Source organism: Rhinoderma darwinii, chromosome 1, assembly GCF_050947455.1.
Source record: "Rhinoderma darwinii isolate aRhiDar2 chromosome 1, aRhiDar2.hap1, whole genome shotgun sequence".
Taxonomy (NCBI): domain Eukaryota; kingdom Metazoa; phylum Chordata; class Amphibia; order Anura; family Rhinodermatidae; genus Rhinoderma; species Rhinoderma darwinii.
Window position 1 is genome coordinate 89967460 of NC_134687.1, and position 16861 is coordinate 89984320.

At 43.7% G+C, this 16861-nt stretch overlaps 1 protein-coding gene across 1 annotated transcript in view; it reads left to right on the top strand.

Moving 5' to 3' along the window:
• Window positions 1-16861, top strand: part of LOC142736331 (EF-hand calcium-binding domain-containing protein 6-like) — a 159577-nt gene that overhangs the window by 34668 nt on the left and 108048 nt on the right. Inside the window, exons 5-10 of the mRNA XM_075849637.1 lie at window positions 3127-3204; window positions 4204-4371; window positions 5426-5563; window positions 8487-8587; window positions 9571-9713; window positions 12253-12449. Coding sequence (XP_075705752.1) covers window positions 3127-3204; window positions 4204-4371; window positions 5426-5563; window positions 8487-8587; window positions 9571-9713; window positions 12253-12449 — 825 coding nt within the window. The remainder of the gene's footprint in view (window positions 1-3126; window positions 3205-4203; window positions 4372-5425; window positions 5564-8486; window positions 8588-9570; window positions 9714-12252; window positions 12450-16861) is intronic.

A 16861-nucleotide genomic window follows, 5' to 3' on the forward strand; every position in this document is an offset into this window, starting at 1 on the left:
AGCTAGAATAGTCATTTAGCACATTAACAATGTATAGAGTGTATTTCTGATTAATTTAATGTTATCTTCATTGAAAAAAACTGTGCTTTTCTTTCAAAAATAAGGAAATTTCTAAGTGACCCTAAACTTTTGAACGGTAGAGTATATCAAATATATGTTATTAGTATAGTTGATTTATTTAAACGTAAATGTGGGATATCCATGAAGGAGTTTTAGACATAGTTATCATGGCCCTGATGCATGTTCTTGGTAAAGAGCGGGGTCACTACCCCTCCACTACCTCACAGGGTCGGCCTTTGCTTGGATGGCGCACTGTACGGGATGTCACGAGGCGGGTCAGTGGACCCACTAGGCCGTACCTCCATAGCGGGGAGGCAGCTGGTCAAACAGGAAACCCCAGCAATACAATGTCCCGCACAAGGGCACTTGGGTAGTCCAGACAGTGGCCGCAGCTCTGGTACAGATGGAGAAGGGCGCAGCAGGTAACGCCAGATGTGGCGGATGACACAAGTGCCGCAGGTTGCACCAGACGTCGCGAGTTCCTCCAGACGTGGCAGATGACACAGGACGTGGCGGATTCCTCTGGACGTGGCAGATGACACAGGACGTGGTGGATTCCTCCGGAAGTGGCAGATGACACAGGATGTGGCGGATTCCTCCGGACGTGACAGATGACACAGGACATGACACGACTCCGACACTAATTGGCACAGAAACATAACAGCACGGGATACAGGAACAGGTAACAAGGCACGGGTAACAACTGGAACGGGAAACACTAAGGGACCATTTGCAAGACAGACTGGGAAAACTAACAACGCTCAGGCAAGGATCAGAAGGCCTGGAGCCTTCTTATAGAACAGGAAATCAGGGCAGTTGATGATGATGATTTCCTTTGTGGTCGCGGCTGCCGGTAAATTTGACGGGCTGGTGGTCAGCGACTGCGGGCACAACACCATATATCTATAATCTCCCATCTACACGTACGTCAATTTTTTTAGCAACAGGGAAGCCTTAAAGTCTATGTACACCTTTGAAATTGGTTTTTTTTTTAAATAATATTTTCTATCAGTGTGTTTGGTGCAACTTTCTAAATCCTTTTTTTTAATTTTTATTATTTTAACTTTTTGAGATACAGCTGCTTTGTATCCTGTATACAGAGCAGCTGTATCTAGCGCTGAAACCTGTATCCGTTAGGTCAACGGCACTGACGAGTTCGGTAACAGCGGGTTGAGCTCTTATCTATCACAGCTAAGTTCCTAACTTAGATTTGATTGATAACTGGTGGATTCTGCGTGAAGGGGGCACGAACCCTGTCAGTCCCAGTAACCTGACGGATTCAGGTGTCAGCGCAAGATACGGCCGCTCTGTATACAAGATACAAAGCACCTGTATCTCAAAAAGTAAAAACATTTTCTTAAAAAAAAAAGTTTTTATAAAGTTGCACCTAACACACTGATAGACGTTTTTATTAAAAAAACAAACACAAACAAACAAACAAACAAACAAAAAAAACATTTCAAAGGTGTACATAGTTTTTAACTGAACTTTTTCTGAACTTGCATATGTCAACCTTATATCCTTTTCTATTTGCTTGGTATTTCTCCAAAGTTTATTTGTACAAAATTAATAAAAATAGATTTTTTTAAAAATAAATAAAGAAAATGGCATATTATTTAAATTAGGTGTTTATTAGAAAAATATATGTTTTTTCATTTTTCGACGTAACTACATAAAAAAAATTTGTTGTTGATTCCGATATGGTTGGGAACTGCATTTCCCTATTTAAATATATGTAGTGCCTTTCCATTGTTCTTTTATGCTTCTTGCACTTTTCCTCTATTGATGATGTTATGAAAAACTTAATCAAGTAAAAAAAAAAACAACAATCTGACATATTTCAGTTTTTACACTAGCCACTAGAGCAGTTACAGTAGGTTAACAGTTCCTGTTTTCCATAGTAATCTTTACTGTATAGATTGGGACAATATGTGCAGAATTATCTCATTTTTATTACAAGATAGGTGGGTTAATGACAGCTCTTCTGTATTACTGGAGGTCTAGATAAGGCAGGATAGCAGCACTATACACACAGAGAAGACTCTGTATGCAGGCAGGGGCTTAAACATTCACTCCCTGTGCCGGCCCCCCACCAAATCGGACCCCGACCACAGATCACACCGCCCCTGGAGACCGCCCACAGAGTACTGGAGCAGAGCCGATACTAGCGGCTCTGTGTCCCGCGGGCCGCAGATGACAGCCTCAGGGGCCACATGCGGCCTGCGGGCCACGTGCTTGAGACCCCTGGTCTATACAGTCCATACAGGGAGGGAGTATGTGCCTTCAATATGTCAGCCCCAGAAAAGTTTTTAGCCTCTTAAAGAGGATATGTCAGCTCTCCTGAAATGTCTATTTTAGTAATTGCTTGCATTTCCCATAAAATAACAATTCTGGAGCATCTTTTCTTAGAACTCTGCGTTGTGCTGTTCCTCTGTAATTCCTCCTTGAAATCTATGAATAAATTGACAAAATCTTTTTAGTTTGAACATATGCAGTGTAAATATAGCCTTAGGCCTTCTTCACATTTCGTTTCTGCCCTACGTTTAGCGTGTATGTTTGGAAAGCCGTGGACGTACAGGCTAAATGTGTCCATAGAGCTTCATTAGCTCGAAGGAGGCTAAAAGTGTACTTTTGGCCTCCGTCGGGCTCGTATATGTTAATATACCTTTTTTTTTTTTTTTTTTAAGGATGGAGTACGTTTTTTTAACATGGGACCCTATGGGTGATGAATGGCATTGTCAGCCATCAATCGGCAGGTATATGTAAAACGTATACGTCGGCGAGCTTCCCCAGTGTTGGAGTCCTAGGAAGAGCATCTCGGAGTGCACTGCCTGAGAATTCTGGCACTGGGTAAGCTCCTAACAGAGTAGCCCTCTGCCCAGGCGGATGGGGCAACTTATCCCACTGTGTACCTATACATTGGGAAACGTTGCAGCCCTTCTTCAGAGGTATTCATCGGGAGTCTTCTAACATATACCTCTTACGGAAGGAAAAAACGTGATGTGAAGGAGGCCTTACTAACGTTATACTCCAATGATTGTCAACATGGTATCTTCTGTATTCCAGGGATGTTCTTCTTATGATGTTATCAAAATTTCTTGGAAGACCTATAAATTCCAGACCATTTCAACATCTTCTTTTAAGGTATGTGATCTATTATTAAATGTATTTACGTCCTCTTTTATATGTGACTTGTTAATTATTGTCATTTTTCTATTTATTTATTTTTTAAATCCTTTTTCATTTCTGCCAGGTTTTTGGTATTCTGGCTTGTTTCAGAACTCACATGAATAAAATATGTACCAAGAGGCCATTATATCAATAATTCAGCATAAACGCACAGATTATATTTGTATTTTACAGAATTGTGTGAATTTTTTAGCACATTATATTCTCTTGGTGCCATTGTGTCTGCTTGTGTATAATATAATTGCCAGAAGACATTCAAACGTACTGTAAAACAGAAATCTAAATAATAAAACAGACTCTTGTTTTGTCTGACAGTAATGTTCTACTTTTTTTTTTTTTCTTCTGAGGCAAGGGCACATGGATGTAATAGATGGGGTCCCCTGCTCAGGACTTCTCTCTATCAGCCAGAGCAGAAAGTTACTGACTATCAGCTGCTCCTGCTCGGGTGGACCTGGCCAATCCAATTGCCATACATTGAAGAGAGCAGACCCCATAGCAAAGATCAAACTTGGGCTCCCCGTTATGGTGCTGGGTTTTGCTGCCCAGGACAGAAGGGCCTGGGGTTTGTTTCCATGTCTTTTCCGCGACCTTTGGGCAAACTCCCCACCGCCTTGTTTGATATAATAAAGTTCCTCTGTAGATAAAAGTCATACACAGTTACTTGCCAAACAATAGCAAAGGAGATGGGACTCACGTGAGCAGGGCCCCCTCTCCAAGGGCCCAATAGCAGCTGCACGGTCTGTATCTATGCCATGGCATATATGCCCTTATGCCAGTCCTTTGACATGGTAGATAACAGGGTTACATTGGTATTAGTTAAAATACCCAGCTCCTGATTATTTACTTAATCATTTTATTTTCACTGAAACGATCAGTTTTTCCTATTGGAGTTTCTATATAAAAGTGGCACATCTCCAGACAATTTCTAAATTAACTCACCTCTCTTCTCTCTAGGCTGAAACTCAATGAAAAAACCATAATAAAGTTTGAAGAGTTGTATGCAGCAGTAAGGGATCCAGTATCATCAGGACGTCCAACATGGCTGGATCCAGTTAACAGGAAAACAGAAGAAGTTTTCATGACAGCATCCCAAGTCCATGCACAACTGAAAACAAAACAAAAGTAGGAACATCATCTTTCAGCTAAACAAGCTAAAGACAGGGACCCCTCAGCAGCAAGTGTTCCATATCCCTGCAGTGCCACCACAGGGGAAATGAAGTATTACATGTTGTCCAAGCAATTCAGGGATATGTTGGATCCTCCAGCGTAAAAGACAATCTGTGTAGCCTCTCTCTACTCTAATCGATGGAGGTTCTGAATGTGGGACTCGCCTCTAAAAGTTAGAATTCTCTAATGGCATATTTAAAAATAGGTTTTCTGAACCAGACAACCAGTTGAAGCTACACTGTTAGACAACTTTTAGCCTGTGAAGCATAAAATACATTCTCTGTAATTCTGTAACAATTTTTTTTTTTTTAAATTAATTGTAGATTTAACTCTTTCTTTTTTTTTGGTCGAAACCCCTTTGTTCTTGGTGAACCAGGAAATTAAAGTAAAAAATACGGACTTCTAAGCTGTCAGCAGGAGGTGCGTTAAACTTGGAGAAAGAAGAGGAGAGAAAACATTAGCTTATCATTCCCTTTTACATAGCATGAGATTGATCAGCATACTAAACACTGCAGGGCATGCTGAGCCATATAGTCCATATACCTAGCAGTAAACTAAAATTACTGTAGAGGAAAAGCTGCATCAGAGCTGCATAAAAAGAACTCCGTCATGTGATATACTGTGGTCTGTACTTGTCCATTTATAAACCATCCCTTTGCTAAATAAGTGTGTTGAGGAAGGGATGGGTTAACTATCCAGCTAGGTTATCCCTAATGCAATCACATGACTTTTCTAATCCTTGTCCAATTTATCAGGTCTGATATGATTGCATATAAAAAAACTAAAAGTCGTAACAAACTGGAGGTAGAAGTGATTGTACTAAACAATATCAGTTTGTTGAATTTTGTGTTGAGGTTGACCACGTTTTTATGTTTTTGTGGGCAAAGCAGTAATAAGCTTTCATTGTTCCCACATGCAAAGTATAATTGTAAAACAAGTTTAAACTGCACAATTTACATCCAACATACAATTGATTTATTTATTTTTTCCTTTTATTTATTAAAACTAGGTATGCAGAACTTTCCGAAGTGATATCACAGAAGAAGCCTGATGGTTCTACAAGGATCTTACGCCCGGAGTTCAGAGATATTCTTAGACAACTTGGATTCTGTATGGAACATGAAGAATTTAATAAACTTTATAAAAGGTTGTGCTCCATTTTTATCTATAGTTCGAAAAAATAGGGATTTTTTGTTTGTCTTAATGTGGTCATATACATTAGTGGAATCGGTTAATTTTCTAGTGTGGATGGGGATCTCCAACTCACCCAGAATGGCAGATAACGAATTAAAGAAGGATTGGGCATGTTGGATTCAACATGCTCGATCATTTGCTCCTGTGGGAGTTAGGCCACTGACAAAGGAGTCTGCTAGTGGCTTATTCCTGTTTCCAATTAACCAGTTCAGGTCTGGGCTATTTTGAGCCTTCAGGACCAGACACTGTTTAGCCCTTTTTAGCATGCGTTAGTTAAATGGCTATAACTTTTTTATTTGTTGGGCTAGCGACGTGATTTTTGTGATGTTTTTTTCCGTAGACAATGCAGGTTTCTTTTTTATCATTTTTATACACATCCTTTTTGATATTTTAGAATTTTTATTCTTAAAGTTTGAAAATAATAGTAAAAAAATAAGCTTTTTTACATTTCAGCTATTTATTTTTTTGGGTAATAACATAGTTTTACCCTAAAATAGACCTTTTATTTGTCATTGTCTACCGTAAATTTTAATATATTACATGTCTATATTAGGGTAATTGGGTCCGGGCTGGCGTTACGACAATGATTGGTGGGGGGGAAAAAGTTTTTTTGGGGTGGGTATTCTATGTGTATTTATTATTCATTTTTTTGCACTTTACTTTTATTTTTTTATTACTATGGTCTGTCCCTCAAAGGTCAAAAAAGACCTTTGGGGAACTTTATATATATTTTTCTTTCTTTTACACCATCTCTTTCTACTGTAACTGGAGCTGCACAGCAGCCCCAGTTACAGGGGAAATCAGCCCTCTCATATAGACGATTGTCACTAATAGGGCTGTGCTGGGTCTAGTTAAACCCAGCAGCAATCTATCACTAACGGCACCCAGCGATCATGTGACCAGTCACATGAACACCGGGACCAATAAAACAGCAGCGTGGCCGCTGCCTCTATTCCTATACACAGCGTTCATTGAGCGCTATGTAAAAGAGATCGGAGTAGACAGAAGCGGTGAAAGCTGCTTCTATCTTCTCCTCAGGGTCCCCGGCAGTCACTGACAGCCGGAGACCCGACATTCAGCTGCCCGATCGCTCAGGCAGCAAGTTAAAACCCGTGCCGTAAAAAGTCTATGGCGCAGGTTTTAAGGACCCTGACTGCTGGCCGTAAAATCACAGCCAGCGGTCGGGAACCAGTTAAAAACACATGCATGCTTGGCTGAACCATTTATGGTGGAGTTTGCCAAAAGTTATCTTAAGCGTATGGCCACTCTTAATCTTCATAAAAGGAGTATTCCCATATTCGATATTTACCATCTATCCACAGAATAGGTGATAAATATCTGATTGGTGCAAGTTCAACTGCTGGTACCTACAACTTTTTTATTTTTTCGTCAACATGTCCGTAAGTGGGCTTGTTTTTTGCGGGACAAGTTGTAGTTTTTCGTAGTTTTTCATGGCACCATTTATTGTACCGCATAATGTACTGGGAAGCTGAAAAAAAATATTTGTAGCATAAAATGGGCATAAAAAAAAATTACGACATTTTTGGGGGATTTCGTTTTTACGGCGGTAAAAACTACACGTTCACCTTATTCTACAGGTTGATACGATTACAGTGATACCAAATTTATGTTTTTTTTATGTTTTACCACTTTTAGAAAAAAAACTATTTGCTTAATAGAAAAATAGATAAATTACTTTTCAATGGCTTTTGTTGTGTGATATTACGCTGCAGCAAGTTATCAGACTCAAGATAAAGATGGCTACATCCGTACATGTATGTGGTATGTCGTTAAGGGGTTAATGAAGATTAAGAGTGGTCATACACTCCTGTGGATAGGTGATAAATATTAATTTTGGTAAAACACCTTTAAGAACTCCCAGGTGTCTTGGGCGTTCTTAATACACGCTTCTGAGGAACCCATATGAACAAGATACCTTGGAAATCCTTCTCTGAAAACTTTAGATCTTATCCTAGGCCCCATGCACACAAACATGGTTTTGCGGCCGCAATTCCCCCGAAAATCCACGGGAGAATTGCCGCCCCATTTATTCCAGGGTCATTGAAAATAATGGCCGCGGTCATGTGCACAGTCCACGATTTGCGGGCGGCTCGCGACTGACACTCCGTGGCCGGCTGACCCGAAAATCACGGCCGTGCACATGGCTAAGGTCGTGTGCATGAGGCCTAACTTGTTTTAAAAGCCTAAATTCACTCAAAATAAATAATATTTGGAACTGCAGTTATCTCCAATATACCTCTCTATTATGTCACACTACTCCAACCCCCCCTCTATCTCTAATCATTTGTATACATCTGCGTAGGGGTTCCGTTCATGGGTTCCATCGGACCTTTCCGTCAGGGGAACCCATGAACGGGGCCCAAACGGAAACCATAGCTTTCCGTTTGCATTAACATTGATTTCAATGGTAACGCATCCGTTGTAAATGGTCTCCGTTTGTCACCGTTCTGTAAGGTTTCCGTTGTTTTGACGGAATCAATAGCGCAGTCGACTACTGTGGGGATAGACAAAAGCATTCCATAAATCTTGGCCAGTGCTTTGTTCTGACAAGGTTTATTGACCACTTTTCTTGCCTACATACTAAGCATCTTTAAACAGGCTGAAATCAGTTCACCTTTCTTTACTGACTTGCAGCTTCTGACTTCCGAGGAATCTGAGTAAAAAGCATAGGAAAGCTTATTGATCACTGCTATGTAAAGCTGTCTACAGATACATTTAAAAACACAGCAATTGTATGTCTATATGTATAGAAATGATTTGTGTTGCTGTTCAACAATTTGCTATAGTTATTGTGTTACTGTATGTGGTAAAATCATTTGGATTACATTATAATTGGTCATGTAACTTTACATTAGGTACGACGCCGATGGAACTAGTGTGATTAAGGCAGATTATCTGCTGAAAAGACTTGGAAATGAAATCCAAAACCAGTCTTCAAGCAATATAAAAACTAAAGGTAAAAAGACAGAAAATGGCACCTTTATATACCACTCACTTCTCGCCAAAATTTTTTCCTTATGTTGCAATGAACCTTTGAGAAATAAATTAAGAATTAACATGGAGAGAGAATCTGTCACCACTTTCTCCCCTTAGAAATAGACTAAACTGATTGCAATAGGTCTTGATCCACTTGACATGTAGGGTTTTCAAATACTTCTTTTTTATTTTTATTGCGTTTCTTCTCATCATTAACACAGGAAACAGCTAACTTATTGTTATAGTAATAGAATTTATAATGATGAACAGGTACGGTAGCTTTAGAGTGTTTGCGGAGCCTGTATGGCAGCACAAGAAATTCCTTTTGGTCCATATTACAGACTCATAGACACTCTGTGTGCTGCTGCATGATGCCTCTGCACAATACATAGTGCATAATGCCCCATGCACACGACTGTGTGTGCCAGCTGGGTCCCGTTTGTGATCTGTGGAAAGATAGGACATGTGCTATCTTTCCACGGGTCAAAATGTTGCGTCCGTTTTCTTGGACTTCACCCGCTAAATTGAATGGGTCCGTGAAAACTATCGGGTACCACTCGGATTTCGTGAAAAACGGCCCGAATGGCACTAGGTAGGTCGTGTGCAACGGGCATTACAGTTTTGCAATATAACATTAAGAAATTATTTTGTCTCATGCATTCCACAGAATCAGTAAAATAAAGACACACATAAATACAGTATAATCCCATGGTAGATTATGGGTGCTGTACTACTGATCTGTACTCCATGGATCCATAATATGCCACTTACTTAGTCATGACCGTGTCCTAGAAAAGTCAGACAATACAGACATGTAAACCTCAGTATGTTTTTATAGATGTGATTGCTGTACATATAACCCTGTTGTATTGTGGTATTTTTTTTAATCTATTGTATTTACTGTAGTTAACGGTTGTCCCCAACCAGTTTGTGTTTCATAATTCTCTCCTGTGGTTCCAATAGTACAATCTAGAGAAATGTCTCAGGCAGAACTACAACGGAAAGCCTCACTCAACATTGAGAAGTGGCTAAAAGATAAATTCAGAGAAGGATTTCGGAACATGAAAGAGGAATTTGAAAGACATGATCCACAAAGAATTGGCAAGGTACATGGCAGTATACAGAGAGGCAGGTGTTGTAAAGCAAAAGTCTGTGTGCATCCCCAATATGCAATTAAAAGTGATATGCAGCTATAACATCACTTGCCCTACAGTATGCGGGTCTGGAGAGCATATAAATAAAATAAAAATAAATAAAATAACACAAAAAATGCTATTCTAATAATGTCATCCAATATATTGCTTTTGAAACAGTTCAAAGGATTGCCGGATTAATAAACCCTTTTTTAAATGTCATATTAGGGTATTGAGTAAATAGAGGGGAGTTCCCCGTTCAAGACCACTAACTATTAGTCCGAATGGAGAATGGAGAATGGTTACAATGAGTATTTCTCACCAGGGCCGATTCTAGCTTTTCTGCTGCCTGTTTAAAACATTTAAATGGCGCGCCCCCCCCCCCCTCCGATCTTGATTGACATCCCCCTGGCTGTTCTACATCACTAGCAGCCTCACAAAAAAAAAAAAAATCATACCACCCGTTATCTTACTGCAGATCATACAGTGACTACAGTACTGATTAGAGGCAGAATAAACATTTACATTAAGTGACTCACAGGTGACATCTCCATCCGTGCCAGACCTCTATGATGACTTCTCCCGGCCATGGCCCCTTTCTGGAGTTTTCCCGCTCAGATGTCTTCAGCTTCTCACTTTTCAAACTTTTCTGCACCTATAAATGAAGATAAATTTCTCACGGTGCCACACACAATACCCCTAAATATAATCGTGCCATACACTGCACCTCTAATTCTAATAGAACCAAACACTGTATCCCTGCTTTATAATAGCGACATACACTGTGTCCCTGATTATAATAGCGCCGTACACTGTGTTCCTTATTATAATAGCACGATACAATGTGTCCCTGATTATAATAGAACCATACACTTTGTCACACACACACACACACGCACGCACGCACGCACGCACGCACGCACGCACGCACACACACACACACACTGCACCCTCTAAATAGTGCCCCCTGTAGACAGTGCCCCACATAGAGCCCACTGTAGACAGTGCCACACATAGAGCCCCTGTAGACAGTGCCTCACAAACATAGTGCCCCTATAGAGCCTTCTGTAGATACTGCCCCCATAGAGCCCCTGTAGATAGTGCCCCACATACAACCCCCTGTAGATAGTGCCCCACATACAACCCCCTGTAGATAGTGCCCCACACATAGCCCCCTGTAGATAGTGCCCCACACATAGCCCCCTGTAGATAGTGCCCCACATATGGCCCCCCTGGAGATAGTACCCCACATATGGCCACCCCTGTAGATAGTGCTCCACATATAGCCCTCCCTGTAGATAGTGCTCCACGTATAGCCCCCACCCCCTGTAGATAGTGCTCCATGTATAGCCCCACATTCAGCCCCCACTGTAGATAATGCTCCACATATAGCGCACACATACAGACCCCCTTGTATGTAGTGCACCACATATTGCCCCTCACACTTCGAACAGAAAAAAAAAATAAGTTTACATACTCAAATAAGACCGTTCCCGTGCTGTCCTCTTGCAATGCAGGCCTGCTCTCTTCTGAGCAGGTCTGCTGGGGTTGAACAAAGGTGCTGAGTGGCAGGCCAAGTCATTCTGCCCGGCCAATCAGCGCCTTTTAACATTGCGTCGTTGAAAGGCACTGATTGGCAGGCTGCCTTGCCCTGTCATTTAACGACGCAAGCTGTGCGATGATGTCATCACGTCACTTACGTCATTGAAAGGCGCTGAATAGCCCCACCATTCATCACTTATGCATGTAATTGTATCTGCGTTTGACAGATGCAGGGGCAATTATAGTGCAGGAGGGGGTGGCGGCTGGTTTCAGTGGCGCTGCCGCCCCTCAAAGAGGCAGCAGGCCGCCGCTTGAGGCGAGATGATTATCTTGCCTCATGGCCCTGTTTCTCGCTCTGGAGGAGCTAGCTGTACAGAGACAGCTTATTGATTTCAATGTGACCTGTATAATGCCTAATTTCCCCTGTGGTATTGCTGTAGGAGAATTGAACACTTGCTGCTGGGTTCCCCCACATATTAAAGCTGTTGGATAGGGGTCCCAGTAGAGTTTTTAAAAGGGCCTATGACAAGGATCTAACGGTGTAGAAAAGTATTTTCTGCTAGATTTTCATATTTGTAACTGGAAAATCCCAGGATCAGTTTACTATGTTATCACAGACTTCTTTAAACATGTTCAGCTATAAGACTCCACCAAGCTTTTTACCTATGACCCAATTTTGTCTACCCTTTGACTTTAATTATGATTATGTATATTAGTGCTTAGATACAGCAATTTAGTTACTAATATCTCAATATTTATCCAACAGAAGCTAAAAAGGAAATACATTATATGCAAAATCTACGAATAGGTGACAACCTGGGGGAGGGGCAGTCAAAAAAGTCCTTCAGTCCAGGTCTTTCTTTTATTTTAGTATATAATTTTGTTTTATATTTTCTTGCATTTACCTGATTATGTTGGATAGATTAGGAAATATACACAACATTAAATACCCTTTGATCTTTGTTTTAAGGTTGAGAAAGATGATTTACTGTCAGTATTAGAAAAGTTTAACCTAAAACTAAAAGATGAACACTTTAACCTCTTTCTGGCAAGATGTGGGCTTGAGAACTCTCTGACAGGCATCAGTTACATGGATCTGCTAAGAAATTTTCAAGACCGCAGTGAAAAAGGCATCACACACAAAATACTATCTGACCCAAACCACAGGTAAGAATGCCACAACTATCTATACTGATCATTTACAAAACTATAATAATTCATTATCGTCTCTGCTGATCACTCCAATCACAACACAGTCAAAGTCCCATTATGAATATTATGAGGAACCATGCATGTTCCTGTCTTGAGAGACGTTAATGACGTATGTAAATAAAGGGGCATGTAAATAAAGCTTGATTGTTGTATAGTAAAAAGATTTGCAACTTTCTATATACATATATTGATATACATTCTCACGCCCGTTTTCAGAACAATGATGTTCTATGGGTGTATTCACACAGTCGTATTTTATAACGGCCCGTGAATACTGGTCGTCAAAAAATAGGATATGTCTTATTTTTGCCCGTTTTCACGGCCCCCATAGAAGTCAATGGATCAGTTTTTAACGGCCGTCAATACATGTAACAACCGTTGAAAACTGATCTGTAACATGGGGATTCAAGAGGCAAGGGAACTATTGGTTCCCTTGCTGGCTATTGGCGGTGCGATGACACTGAATGCACTACACACTCATTGATGAAGCACTTCTTTACATATCGTCTCTAATTTTCACGGGTTCTGCGAAGGCGATGTGATGACGAGAGACCACACGTGAAGAAGACGGCGCTGCATCGGTGAGTATGTAGAGCATTCAGCCAAATGTTTATTAATACATGTCGGGCTGTGTGGCATCATCTACATAGGGGCTGTGTAGCATCATATACAGGGGGGCTGTGTAGCATCATATACAGGGGGGCTGTGTGGCATCATATACAGGGGGGCTGTGTGGCATCATATACAGGGAGTCTGTGGGGCATCTACAGGGAGTCTGTGTGGCATTATCTACATCGGGCTGTGTGGTATCATATACAGGGAGGTTGTGTGGCATCATCTACATCGGGGCTGTGTGGCATCCTCTACAGGAAGGCTGTGTGGCATCCTCTAAAGGGAGGCTGTGTGGCATCATCTACAGGGAGGCTGTGTGGCATCATTTACAGGGGGCTGTGTGGCATCATCTACAGGGGGGATGTGTGGCATCATCTACAGGGAGGCTGAGTGGTATCGTCTACAGGGAGGCTGTGTGGCATCGTCTACAGGGAGGCTGTGTGGCATCATCTACAGGGGGCTGTGTGTCATCATCTACAGGGAGCTTTGTGGCATGATTATACAGGGAGGCTGTGTGGCATCTACAGAGGGACTGTGAGGCATCATCTACAGGGGTCTGTGTGGCATCATCTACAGGGGGGCTGTGTGGCATCTACAGGAAGGCTGTGTGGCATCATCTACAGGGAGGCTGTGTGGCATCATCTAAAGGGGGCTGTGTGTCATCATTTAAAGGGGGGCTGTTTGGCATCATCTACAGGGGGGCTGTGTGGCATCATCTACAGGGGGCTGTGTGGCATATACAGGGATGCTGTGTGGCATCATCTACAGGGGGCTGTGTGGCATCATATGCAGGGAGTTTGTGGGGCATCTACAGGGAGTCTGTGTGGCATTATCTACATCGGGCTGTGTGGTATCATATACAGAGAGGTTGTGTGGCATCATCTACATCGGGGCTGTGTGGCATCATCTACAGGGGGCTTTGTGGCATGATATACAGGGAGGCTGTGTGGCATATACAGAGGGGCTGTGTGGCATCATATGCATGGGGCTGTGTGGCATCATCTACAGGGGACTGTGTGGCATCATCTACAGGGGGGCTGTGTGGCATCTACAGAAAGGCTGTGTGGCATCATCTACAGGGGGCTGTGTGGCATGATTATACAGGGAGGCTGTGTGGCATCTACAGAGGGACTGTGAGGCATCATCTACAGGGGTCTGTGTGGCATCATCTACAGGGGGGCTGTGTGGCATCATCTACAGGAAGGCTGTGTGGCATCATCTACAGGGAGGCTGTGTGGCATCATCTAAAGGGGGCTGTGTGTCATCATTTAAAGGGGGGCTGTGTGTCATCATATACAGGGAGGCTGTGTGGCATCATCTACAGGGGGGTTGTGTGGCATCATCTACAGGGGGGTTGTGTGGCATCATCTACAGGGGGCTGTGTGGCATCATCTACAGGGGCCTGTGTGGCATCATCTACAGGGGTGCTGTGTGGCATCATCTACAGGGGGGCTGTGTGGCATCATCTACAGGGGGGCTGTGTGGCATCATCTACAGGGGGCTGTGTGGCATATACAGGGAGGCTGTGTGGCATCATCTAAAGGGGGGCTGTGTGGCATCATCTACAGGGGGCTGTGTGGCATCATATACAGGGGGGCTGTGTGGCATCATATACAGGGAGTTTGTGGGGCATCTACAGGGAGTCTGTGTGGCATCATCTACAGGGGGGCTGTGTGGCATCATCTACAGGGGGCTGTGTGGCATATACAGGGAGGCTGTGTGGCATCATGTAAAGGGGGGCTGTGTGGCATCATATACAGGGGGGCTGTGTGGCATCATATACAGGGAGTTTGTGGGGCATCTGCAGGGAGTCTGTGTGGCATTATCTACATCGGGCTGTGTGGTATCATCTACATCGGGGCTGTGTGGCATCATCTACAGGGGGCTTTGTGGCATGATATACAGGGAGGCTGTGTGGCATATACAGAGGGGCTGTGTGGCATCATATACATGGGGCTGTGTGGCATCATCTACAGGGGACTGTGTGGCATCATCTACAGGGGGGCTGTGTGGCATCTACAGGAAGGCTGTGTGGCATCATCTACAGGGGGCTGTGTGGCATCTACAGGAAGGCTGTGTGGCATCATCTACAGGGAGGCTGTGTGGCATAATCTAAAGGGGGCTGTGTGTCATCATTTAAAGGGGGGCTGTGTGGCATCATATACAGGGAGGCTATGTGGCATCATATACAGGGAGGCTATGTGGCATCATCTACAGGGGGCTGTGTGGCATCTTCTACAGGGGGGCTGTGTGGCATCATCTACAGGGGGCTGTGTGGCATCATCAACAGGGGGCTGTGTGGCATATACAGGGAGGCTGTGTGGCATCATCTAAAGGGGCGCTGTGTGGCATAATCTACAGGGGGCTGTGTGGCATCATATACAGGGGGCTGTGTGGCATCATATACAGGGAGTCTGTGGGGCATCTACAGGGAGTCTGTGTGGCATTATCTACATCGGGCTGTGTGGTATCATATACAGGGATGTTGTGTGGCATCATCTACATCGGGGCTGTGTGGCATCATCTACAGTGGGACTGTGTGGCATCCTCTACAGGGAGGCTGTGTGGCATCCTCTACAGGGAGGCTGTGTGGCATCCTCTACAGGGGGGCTGTGTGGCATCATTTACAGGGGGCTGTGTGGCATCATTTACAGGGGGCTGTGTGGCATCATCTACAGGGGGGCTGTGTGGCATCATCTACAGGGAGGCTGTGTGGTATCACCTACAGAGGGCTGTGTGTCATCATCATCTACAGGGGGCTTTGTGGCATGATATACAGGGAGGCTGTGTGGCATCTACAGAGGGGCTGTGTGGCATCCTCTACAGGGAGGCTGTGTGGCATCATTTACAGGGGGCTGTGGGGCATCATCTACAGGGGGGATGTGTGGCATCATCTACAGGGAGGCTGAGTGGTATCATCTACAGGGAGGCTGTGTGGCATCGTCTACAGGGGGCTGTGTGTCATCATCTACAGGGGGCTGTGTGTCATCATCTACAGGGGGCTTTGTGGCATGATTATACAGGGAGGCTGTGTGGCATCTACAGAGGGACTGTGAGGCATCATCTACAGGGGGGCTGTGTGGCATCTACAGGAAGGCTGTGTGTCATCTACAGGAAGGCTGTGTGGCATCATCTACAGGGAGGCTGTGTGGCATCATCTAAAGGGGGCTGTGTGGCATCATCTACAGGGGGCTGTGTGGCATCTTCTACAGGGAGGCTGTGTGGCATCATTTAAAGGCGGGCTGTGTGGCATCATATACAGGGAGGCTGTGTGGCATCATCTACAGGGGGGTTGTGTGGCATCATCTACAGGGGGCTGTGTGGCATCATCTACAGGGGGCTGTGTGGCATCTTCTACAGGGGGCTGTGTGGCATCTTCTACAGGGGGCTGTGTGGCATCATCTACAGGGGGGCTGTGTGGCATCATCTACAGGGGGCTGTGTGGCATCATCTACAGGGAGGCTGTGTGGCATCTACAGGGGGCTGTGTGGCATCATATACAGGGGGTCTGTGTGGCATTATCTACATCGGGATGTGTGGTATCATATACAGGGAGGTTGTGTGGCATCATCTACATCGGGGCTGTGTGGCATCATCTACAGGGGGCTTTGTGGCATGATATACAGGGAGGCTGTGTGGCATATACAGAGGGGCTGTGTGGCATCATATACATGGGGCTGTGTGGCATCATCTACAGGGGACTGTGTGGCATCATCTACATAGGGGCTGTGTAGCATCAAATACAGGGGGGCTGT